Source organism: Phycodurus eques, chromosome 4 (genome assembly GCF_024500275.1).
Source record: "Phycodurus eques isolate BA_2022a chromosome 4, UOR_Pequ_1.1, whole genome shotgun sequence".
NCBI classification, from domain to species: Eukaryota; Metazoa; Chordata; class Actinopteri; order Syngnathiformes; family Syngnathidae; genus Phycodurus; species Phycodurus eques.
This window is the reverse complement of record NC_084528.1, coordinates 6,204,356-6,216,094: the sequence shown is the minus strand read 5'-3', so window position 1 is coordinate 6,216,094 and position 11,739 is coordinate 6,204,356. Positions and strand designations below refer to the sequence as shown.

Sequence of the window (11,739 nt, the reverse complement as noted above, 5' to 3'; positions counted from 1 at the left end):
CTTTTTTTGTTTTTACATATTTGTGTTACTTCTTATCCCAAGTAGACTTTGTCAAAAACATAAAAATAAACCAATGGGGGAAAAGTTGTTCAAACAAACACTTTAGTTGTGTCCCTGGGTTTTCCCTCAGTCCTGTCGCCCTAACACAATACCCCCTCCAAATAAATTGAAATTGGGTGAAATGGCCCACGAGCAAACAATGTCATTCTCCGACTGTCCTAAAATGCGCAAATCAAAGTGGATACAAGTTCAATAAGGCAAAATATTTTTCATTTAACATCCATAAACACGCTGTCACCTAGGATACGTCATCATCAAATCTTAACGACAAATTGTAATTGCTGTCACACAGCTCAAAACTAGAAAACGTACAGTATAATAGTTTCATATTAAAATTGTCATATCACCTTAAACCTGTTTAAGCAGTTATCAAAATCAATCCACACACTGGGGCGGCTGAGGAAGAGTGATAAAGAAGGCAGTACGTGACTTCTATTGTAAGTGAGAAAACACATCAACATACGGTAGCGCAACAGAATTGCTCACATTCCTTTTCTGGTGGAAAAAAAAAACAGTAAAAATGGCGTGATGAGCTACAATATGATCACATATCCACTTGTACTTTATGGCAACGTGTTTTGCATGTTTTCACAACATGATTTGAGCTAGTGAATAAACAACAATAAAATATCATTGAATGTGTTTTTAACGTTCTGCAGCGCACCCAAGACAGTCTTAGTATTATAAACAAGATAATTACAAAGTACAGTTAGTTTAATGTGCTCTTTGAGCTTTGAGCACTGGATTTAACACAATTTAATTAGTCTACTGTCAATTGGGCAAGGATGAATCTTTATTTCACATAATGATTAAAGATGGATTCCTATTTTTCTTGCTTCCCTGATGTCAATTTTGGCTCACCGTTCTCCTTGATAAAAGCCTGAAATAAAACATAGCATAACATAAAAACCTATAAATAAGTCAATCAAAAGACACCTTATCTATGTCCTGATAAATCTTTGAAACAAAAGTTTCAACAAATTCCTTGGTTATTTTGGTCTAAATCCACAAATATAGCAATCTCAATGAAAGAGATGTGAAGACAGCCGTTTGGACTTTTACCTCCAACTCCTCCAAAGTAGCAGAACCTTCTTCCACTTTCAGTCCGACGCCTTGCCCGAAGCTGGAGTAGCGCTCCTGTGCAAATAATGCACTGCGAGTTACAAAGGCAAAAAAAATGCCTGACCGGGAATTTCGCAAAGCAAGAGAGGCCATACCTTGACCAGGCTCGCAATAAGTCCATCTTGACTGATGGAAACGGCATTCCTGAGTCCTCGTGCGAAAGCATCCATGGCGCCGATGTGAGCGATGAATAGGTCCTCGGGCTCAGTGGACTCTCTGCGCACCTTCGCGTCAAAGTTCAGGCCTCCGGGCTGCAGGCCACCTTGCTCGATGATGGTCTGCAGGAGAGGTGACGCTCACGGGTGCATTTCATCAAGCCATTCAGTCCAACGACTTTGTACAATACAAACATTTGATATTAGGAAATTATTCAACAGCAAAAATTAAATAGGTCTAGTTCCCTGTTAATATTCCAAATGAGTTTCCATGGTTTTTTAATGGAAAATAGTTATTCATATTTATCACACTAGTTTGACAACTCATGACATAGTTTTGATGTTATCCGATATTATAGGTGTTCTTAATCTTCCTTAGTGAACCACTTGTGCTTGGCTGTACTTTTGTGTTTGGTTCGTGTATTCTCTGTGACCTTTGTGTCATCTGTCAGTCTGTAAGTTCCGTTCCAAGAATTTAAAATGTGACTAAAGATTAGTTTTAAGGAGGTACAGAGTTCCAGACAATAAGACCCTACTGATAGGTAGCAATAAAACAATCGTGAAGGAATAGCATCTCTTCACAGGTAGTTGATTGGGACACAATATGAAGTTAGTATCTTGAAGACGGGCATACAGACGCTGAGAGGCGTACTGAGTGGCCACATTACATCACCCATTACAGTAACAGGGAGAAATAGTGAGATTTGGTATGCATGCACTGTTGTCAGTCAATTGGGATGATCTATTAGATGTTCCGACACGACTATGACTACTGTCTATTTTGCAGGGAATGTAGTTCAGATACTCGTTTGACTTTTTAACACATTCACTGCCATTGACGGCTTTAGAAGTCAAACATCCATGTTAACTGGGAAGGGTGGCAGTGATTATTAAAATGATGGATCCCTATCGTGGCCTTTGTTAAGAGCCAAATAAAATTGTGCCACAACTTAACTGCATAACAAAAATCTTGGCGGAAGATGACAATGAATCAATTGTACTCCCCATTGGGAGAAAATAAAAATCTGAAAGTGTCTCCTTCACAAATAGCCACTGACTGCTCATGAGCTCACCTTCATGACCAAAGTTGTGCTTGTGATATCCATGGGGAACTGATCAGTGTCCCAGCCGAGGTCAGGAGAACCAGTGTTGGCATCAACTGAACCCAACATACCAAACCTGCCCGCCGGCATGCCAAGCATGTGAAGAGAAGTAGTTAGCTAAGAGCAAGACTAAAGTATCCTGCACACGTGATGGTGTCTCACGCAGAGGCCATGACGATGTCGTGTTCATAGGAGTGTCCAGCCAAGGTGGTGTGGTTGGGCTCAATGTTCAACTTAAAGTGGCTTTCCAGACCATAATGCTTGAGGAATCCGAGGACGCTCATTGCATCTGTGGAGGCAAACAGTGAAACGTCAGAACAAAACTCAGACCGACTACAGTGGAACCTTCACGGAACAGTTCAAAGTGCATCAAAAACTGTCGCACTCCTTTTTTTAAAACTTCACCCGAGCAGCGGTGTATCTGCAGCTTGCTCGAAATTGTTATTTTGTATCACAACAGAAAGAAAAGAAAAAAAATTAAATCAACAAAGCGCATCTTGGAAAAACTACTGTACATTCAAGTTGACCACCTTACCGTAGTCATATTGGTGTTTACAGGGCTCCTTTGGCTTGGGCTCAAATTAGAAACTGGCACTTTAACCCAATCTTCTCTTTGTACTCTGGGGAAAGTAAGCACATGTCAAATTATCAGAGTGACATATGCTTCATCCTCTTTCACTGGTGACAAACATTAGGTACACAATTTAAAGGTTCCAATAGCAGAGTTGTATCAAACAATCACCCTTTACAAAAATAACCAGAGGGGCTCTCCGAAGGCCAGGTGTGACCAATCTTAAACATGACTCATTTCAAGTTTGGAAAATGTATGATATTATAACAGTGTTTCAGTCCAGTCTTGTGGTCCTGCTCCTGTATCAGATTGGTCGCTTCCCCGCTTTGTCTAAATGCAAGTTTACGAAAGCAAAATAAAAACATTTTTGGACCTGCACCTTTATCTGGATCCTCACCAAAATAAAATGGGTTCGCCCTAGTTCCATGCACCCCACTTATATAAAATTGTACGGAAATCAGTTTTGTAATAGTTTTGCCGAATATTAGTAACCTAAAAACAAGTACAACTAAACAATTAAATTAAAAATACATCTTTTGGGACTGTTGTGCATTTTTGTCGTGATTGTAATATATATTAGACCAATAAGGCAGCAGCATAAAGAAAATAAGTACAAAACCTTCGTGATACAGTGCATTTTTTCATCCGCTCTAATAGTTATAACGATCTTTTATTGAATAAATACCCATCTGAAAGGCTAAAACAACATTGAGAAATGATGACCTTTTTAAAAAGGCAGAAGCTTTTGTAGCGGATTTTATGATATTGTGCACATGTAGCTACTGAAGCATTTAGTGAAAATGTACAGTATTTACTTACTGACAGCCATTTTGAAGAAGTTGGCCATATGTTTCAGTTCTGCAGCAACATCAGTATTATGGACAGAGAGGAAACCCTCCCTTCCTCCCCAAAACACTGAGGACACAAATACAATTGTTGTTTACAGATTCTTTCATAAATACCGTAATTTCTCGTGTATAATGCGCACCCATGTATAATATGCACCCCCAAAGTTGACCTAAAGATTCTGTAAAACCCTTCTATTTATAATGCATTTTCACAATCCATGGTTTTGCTTCTACCCATACGATCAAAACAAAGTATTCTCTGTATTTTATTTTTTTTAAATAATTATTCTGAAGTCATGCACTTTATTTGAACACTTTATACTTTTCATTTTGAAAGTTCTCAGCCCCACTTTTATTTAGTAAATGAGAAAACACACAGTTGCGCTCATATGTTTGAATTTGTAAGATGGGTACAATTCTTGAAAGAAAACATGAAGGACCAGGCGAAACACATGAATTTTATTTTACTGGGATTCAAATTAAACAGTCTAGCATTTCAGAAAAAAATTATCTATAAACAAAACAATCATAAAGAAATTAATGATGGTTGTTGTTCAGTTATCAGTCATATTAAAAAAAAAGCAATAGTTCACAAATTCTGCCAGGGTATGTAAACTTGTGAGCACAACTGTACATATTATGCAGTCATACGTACCCCTGTCATATTGGAATGAAAGTGTAGGCTTCACCTTTTTTATAACCACTGGGTGGCGGTGGCATATTAGAATGAAAGTGTACACCTTTCTCATAACCTGTAGGTGGCGGTGGCATTTTGGAATGAAAGTGTACACCTTTTTTATAACCTCTAAATGGCGGCATATGTTTATAAAATGGGATTTCCCCCCCATTTTCCCCTATACCCATGTATAATGCGCACTATTGACTTTTGACAATTTGGAGAGGAGTGGGGGAATGTGCATTACACACAAGAAATTACAGTACACTTCTCACAAAATTTTAGGCATAGTCAGCTTTTCGGTTAAATTGCAGGATAAACCTAAAATGCTCTGTAAAGTCCTTTTTGTACAACTTGCTGCTCTCTAACAAGGAGTTGGTGTTTGAGCCATTAAAAATTAACTGTGTTTTTGTTGCAACCTGCCGATGGCACTCTAAACTCCGTGGCCACTTCCCTCTGAGAACATCCTGTTTGAAGCCTTGCAACAGCGAGGTACTGTTGATTTGTTGTCTCATGACGTTAAAATGGGAACAACATCAAGAAGAGAACTGTTCAAATACAAATTCTAATTGAACCAGAACATTTATTGGTCCATGGATCAAACACCTGCGATTGGCTGGCGACCAGTTCAGGGTGTACCCCGCCTCTCGCCCAGAGTCTGCTGGGATAGGCTCCAGCACGCCCCCAACTCTAGTGAGGAGAAGCGGTACGGGAAATGCATGGACGGATCAAACACCGGTTGTGAATTTTGCCGCTCAGAGCCTTGTTACTGAACAGTAAATTGTTCAAAAAGCACTACATCAAACAGTTGAGCATGTCAATTCACACATTTAAAGAAGGTTAATAAGTTCACGTTTAAAGGTTATTGGGCATTATAGGTTCAAAGGAATTTCACCTGAAAACCCAATATCCCTAACCTTTAGTGAAACTTAGTGTATATGTTGATAGCTGATTGTCTCCCATACCAACATTTTCTGCACCCAGCTTCTTGGCAACATCCAAGCCCTTCTTGACCTGAGCACCAGCATAGGCCAGAACATGACAGTCTGGGTTGGTGGCTGCACCGTTCATGTACCTGCCACATGCAATTACAAACAGCTATCTAACTACAATATCTTATTTATCATCTAGCAAAATCCAACCAGTCAAAATAAAAGGAAAATCAGTCAAAATAAAAGGAAAATCTTCCAACAGGGCCCATACACCTTGTCCAAACTGTTATGAGTGTTTGCATTAGCAATACTCTACATCAGCCTAGGTTGGTACATTTTTCATGTATTTCATGAAACTCTCCCGAGTGAGGAGAAGCGGTGAAGAAGAAAATGGAGGTTTTCAGTTGCTTACTTCAAACACAGTTTTAAGCATAAATGAAAACACAGGACTAAGAAACTTCCCTCTGTATGAAAACGTTTCCGGTCATACATGATGTGCTTTTACCACACCTTGAAAGTAGTCAAAGATGCATCACAGATACACAGTTCACGCTGTCCGTTCGCCACCTCGCGAATGGCCAATTGATGTAGGATGCGGTGAGGCGAAAATTACCAACGTTCGCCACACTGGCTAATCAAAACCGCCGGCTTCAAAACTCAAAAGCCCTTCCTGACAAAAGTTAGAGTGCGCTCATTCTGCCATGTGTGAACGGTGTTAATGGTTTGGTTTTTTTCCCCCCGCTTCGTAAAAATGCTTCAATCTGCCGTCCAACAGCTGCAAGCTCAGCAGTCAGGCTCAGGAGCGTTCCCAGCTGCGGAGAGGAGTGCATCGGGGAAGACAAGACCCGATGCCGCTTGGCATGCATATTTATTACCGCGAATGTTCAAACTGACAAACCTTATTGTTTTTAGCAAATAATCATTAACTTCGAATTTTATGGCTGCAACACGGTCCAAAAAAGCTGGGACAGGGTCATGTTGACCACTGTGTTACATCACCTTTTCTTTTAGAAACTTTCAATAAACGTTTGGGAACTGAGGACACTTAATTGTTGAAGCTTTGTAGGTGGAATTCTTTCCCATTCTTGCTTGATGTACAGCTTCAGCTCTTCAACAGTCCGGGGTCTCCGTTGTCGTATTTTATGCTTCATAATGCGCCACACATTTTCAATGGGAGACAGGTCTGGACTGCAGGCAGGCCAGTCTAGTACCCGCACTCTTTTACTACGAAGCCACGCTGTTGTAACACGTGCAGAATGTGGTTTGGCATTCTCTTGCTGAAATAAGCAGGGGCGTCCATGAAAAAGACGTTGCTTGGATGGCAGCATAGGTTTCTCCAAAACCCGTATGTACCTTTCAGCATTAATCGTGCCTTCACAGATGTGTAAGTTACCCATGCCAGTGGCACTAACACAGCGCCATTCCATCACAGATGCTGGCTTTTGAACTTTGCGTCCATACCAGTCCGGATGGTTCTTTTCCTCTTTGGCCCGAGGACACGACGTCCACAATTTCCAAAAACAATTTGAAATGTGGACTCGTCGGACCACAGAACACTTTTCCACTTTGGATCAGTCCATCTTAGATGAGCTCGGCCCAGAGAAGTCGGCGGCGTTTCTGGGTGTTGTTGATAAATGGCTTTTGCATTGCATAGTAGAGTTTCAAGTTGCACTTACGGATGTAGCGCCGAACTGTATTTACTGACATTGGTTTTCTGAAGTGTTGCTGAGGCCATGTGGTGATATCCTTTACACATTGATGTCGTTTTTTTATGCAGTACCGCCTGAGGGATCGAAAGTCACGGGCATTCCATGTTGGTTTTCGGCCTTGCCGCTTACACGGAGTGACTTCTCCAGATTCTCTGAACCTTTTAATGATATTATGGACCGTAGATGATGAAATCCCTAAATTCCTTGCAATTGTACGTTGAGGAACATTGTCCTTAAACTGTTCGACTATTTTCTCACGCACTTGTTCACAAAGAGGTGAACCTCGCCCCATCTTTGCTTGTGAATGACTGAGCAATTCAAGGATGCTCCTTTTATACCCAATCATGGCACCCACCTGTTCCCAATTAGCCTGTTCACCTGTGGGATGTTCCAAACAGGTGTCTTGATGAGCATTCCTCAACTTTCTCAGTCTTTTTTGCCCCACCTGTCCCAGCTTTTTTGGAACGTTTTGCAGCCATAAAATTCTAAGTTAATGATTATTTGCTAAAAACAATCAAGTTTATCAGTTTGAACATTAAATATCTTGTCTTTGTAGTGTATTCAATTAAATATAGGTTTATTTGCAAATCATTGTATTCTGTTTTTATTTATGTTTAACACAACGTCCCAACTCATTGGAATTGGGGTTGTAGAATGATTGTTTGTTTCTATGTGCCCTACGATTGGCTGGCGAGCAGTTCAGGGCGTACCCTGCCTCTCGCCCGAAGATAGCTGGGATAGGCTCCAGCACGCCCGTGACCCTACTGAGGATAAGCGGCACAGAAAATGGATGGATGGCGAGTTAACCATTTGAAACGCTTTTATACGCACATCTTGATGATGAAATGCGTCACTTGTGTCACTCTCCACTGTATCGCTATACTCGGCAGACACTGACAGCAGTGCTACTGCTACTGACAAGAGCTTCATTATACAGTATTACATTTTCACAAGGCAGTTAAGTTAAATCAATAAGTCAATATCCTACCCTGAGAGAAGGGCTTTCTTTTTGGTAATTCAATAGGAAAATAAAGTTGTGTTCTTCATCTCAATTCACCATAACATTTGGGCCTGGCCTACAGGAAAGAGTTATTTGTTGGCTATATGCAATGTTGTGTTGGTCATACTATAGAACGCAGGTGTCAAACTCAAGGCCTGGGGGCCACATCAATTTATGTGGCCCGCGAAAGCAAATCAAGTGCGTCGACTTCATGTTGCTCGCTAAAATAACAACATTGCAAATCGTCTTAACGTTGATTGCAAACATTTTTATTACCAATCCCCATTTCAAAATAAACTGAATTAACAACTTTTTACCGGCTTCTAGTTTCAAATATAGTTATTCATCAAATTTTTTGGTGCATATGTAATAACATGAGACAATTGTACATTTACTGTATATGTGTTCGCGCTCATGAAGGCCCTCCGAGGGAAACCATAACCACGATGTGGCCCGCCGCAAAAATGAATTTGACACCCCTGCTATAGAATAATTTATTTCTTATGTTTAGTGAATAATACTGAGGATAACAAACTTCCTCCAGAAAAATTGCATGCTGAATCACATCACAATATTTGTTTAAAGAAAGGCACACAAAAAATCAAGAGCATTTCCCCAAATCATTCAGCCCTACTCCTGATCGATGACTACGTAGTTATAATTGGGCCCACGTCCGTTAAATCCTATCGGCTTCGTTCCCAGTGACAAGGACTGGCTAAGTGTGGCGAAGCCACATAAACAAATGGCATGTTGTGGCTACCTACCCACGTGTGGCGAAGAGATTTTTATACTATAATAAATACATAATATACAAAATATATACAGTCCAAATGTGTATTGCACAGACCGTGGATGGGCAAAGAGGTTGCAGGTCACCCACAGCACCTTGATTCCAGTCTGGTTCTGTAACTTCAGAGCTAAATTTGTGATTTCGTCCAGATTCTTGTTTGACTCCTCCAGGGTGGCGCCCTCAGGTGCCATGTGTCTAAAAAGGCAGATTATACAGTTGAAAAATAAGGCGATTTTCCCCACCCGAGTATACTTTCGCCACCTCAGAGGATCATGTCATGTCATGTCCGTTACCTGTCATGAAATGTGTAATATTTCACCTGTGAAAACAAGCAGATGTGATCAAAATTAAAGATGCAGGATTTAGTCCAATCAACTTTGTGCAGGTCAGACGTTGATAATACGTTGAATTCCCTCACACCAATCTTGGTAAAAAACTCAAAAGCAGCTTCCAGTCGATTCTTGGCTGCTTCCATGGGAGTCCCTTCGTTCCAGGACCGAAGGAGGGTCGGAAACCCAAAGGGATCGGCACCTGCAGTCCGAACACAAGATGACACGACTTCTTGCAAACGTCACATGCAGCAAATATATGTAGAAGCTTTAAAAGTAAAGGCCAGTTGGCCGTCACAGGTTCACAGCAAATACTGCAAACATACGCTCACAGGCTATTTTACAAGTTCACTTGCATGGTCGAATGCAGTGATTCCCGACCACTGTGCCGAGAGATCAGTTGTACGGTAGGAAATGATCCAATTTCACAGAACTGGTCCGAAAAGTATTCAGAAGAAAATCATCATTTTTTCAGTATATACCAATTTTTGTGACATTTTTGTTTGGTGGTGTACTGTGACATGTGTAAAATATGTGCCATGTTTCAATAAAGGTTTAAAATTATTACTACCACAATAATAAGGAGGAAACCGAGGCCGAAAACCAAAATAGTTGGCAGTAAAATTGCATTTATGGCTATGACTGTGTACTAACCTCACTAAAAGCAATGCATTGTAATTGTGTAAAGTAATAATTCATTATTAATGCTTCAAAGACTAAATCATTCATCCATCCATTTTCCGTACCGCTTACCCTCACTCGGGTCACAGGCGTGCTGAAGCCTATCCCAGCTGACTCTGGGCGAGAGGCGGGGTACACCCTGAACTGGTCGCCAGCCAATCGCAGGGCACATAGAAACAAACAACCATTCTATTGGTCGCACATGGGATTTTTGACACCGAATTCGAGGTAAATTTTCATCTTCGTCAGAACCACAGAAAATCTCAGCCGAACTGAACATTTCCAAAGCGAGGTGGTAAAGGGCTTTGCCAATAATGTAATCTGAAAAGAACAGGTATTAGCTCGCTCGACAAAATGAGAAAATATGATTTTGGTGGCCCGTTGCTAAAGCCACGTGCCCGAAATCCGGCACACAAAAAAAAACACACACAAAAAAAGGGAAGAAAATAGCAGCTGTTTTTCTGGATTTAGTAACATTCCAACACGCGGAGGTTAAAGGTTAGCTCAGAGGCAGCGAGGCCCATATGTGCGTTAAAAATAATTGGTAAAATCTTTGAAAATTCTAAAAAAAAAACAATTATAGAGGTGCTACAAATTGGGGTGATATCGCATAAGAACATCCAACAATCAATTCATCAATTTTCCATGTCGCAATGTGAATCTGGTTGGGAATCACTGACCAGTGTTCCCCCCCCCCCCAACCGGGGGTCCGCGTACCCCTGGGCTATGTGACCACATTGCAGAAGGAATGTGGAAACAGGTTGGGACAGGTGTCATGTACCTGTGTTACGTGTTCAGGGTTTTAAAAAATTGCTATTGCGATCCGGTGCAGTTACTGGAAAGAAAAAAAAAGACGCAATCAGATTACAGGTACATTGATTCAAAATGTGGATGATTTTGCAGGATTACATCTTGAATGTGAGAGGCCACTCGTTGATTTATTTGGATTTTGTTTTTTTTCTTCCAGTTGTTGATTTGAGACCAAAGAAAAGGTGGGAAACCACTGCATTAGACTACGCAGGTATGCACTGTCAACTAAACTGAGCTCTTGTATTGGATTTGATTAGATTGGACAAGTGTAGCAGCGTTGAGGCGTGTCAGTGCATTTTGGGTGACAACTGCAATTGTTGCAGTACCAGTTCCACAGAAAGTGTGCCAGTAGCAGACTGAGAATCTCAGCCAGTCCGCCATCGTCTTCTCCATAAGAACCTGCAGAGGAGAGCGACAGTTTGGATATGCAACCTCAAACGGGCCATGCACTGAAAAACACTACACATGCGTGTACCTCCTCTGCATTGTAGTGTTTGAAGCACATGACATCTCCCGGCCCAGCAGTGGCAACATATGGGATCTTGCCAATGCCTATGTGCAGCAACACCAACAACAACAACAACAACAACAACAAAAGGGGTGCAATATGGAATTTCATGTTCGCATATTGAATCATCGAACACAATTAGCTAACAATAAAGAAGATACATCTGTGCAGGAAGTTTCTACTGTGGGGGGAAAACAAAGCGTTGGCTCCGACAAAATAAATGCTGACTCCACGGAAGCACAATTCGAGCAAGTTTCGCTTTCGGTCTCCGCAAACAAAAGCCAGCGCGGGTTAGTTTCTACACACGAATCAGAAGAGTGTTTACCCGGAAAGAAGTCCTCGTGAGCAGCCATTGAAGCACGACGATGACAGCTGTTGCACTTAGCAATTTGGGCCACGTTGTTCTTCCTCAAAACGCATTTCGGTACATGACCACAAGGCGGCA

General features: G+C 41.1%; 1 protein-coding gene across 1 annotated transcript; it reads right to left on the bottom strand.

The window, feature by feature from the left end:
- Positions 1 to 566: 566 nt before the first annotated feature.
- On the bottom strand, positions 567 to 11,735 carry LOC133401159 (uncharacterized). Its single transcript, XM_061673752.1, is given in 15 exon segments — positions 567 to 940; positions 1,123 to 1,197; positions 1,278 to 1,460; positions 2,411 to 2,516; positions 2,603 to 2,729; positions 2,976 to 3,018; positions 3,020 to 3,060; positions 3,831 to 3,926; positions 5,501 to 5,610; positions 9,024 to 9,161; positions 9,260 to 9,285; positions 9,385 to 9,497; positions 11,113 to 11,185; positions 11,262 to 11,338; positions 11,620 to 11,735. Coding segments are annotated over 15 exon segments (1,323 nt in total). The 5' UTR covers positions 11,648 to 11,735; the 3' UTR covers positions 567 to 853.
- Between the last annotated feature and the right edge of the window lie 4 nt (positions 11,736 to 11,739).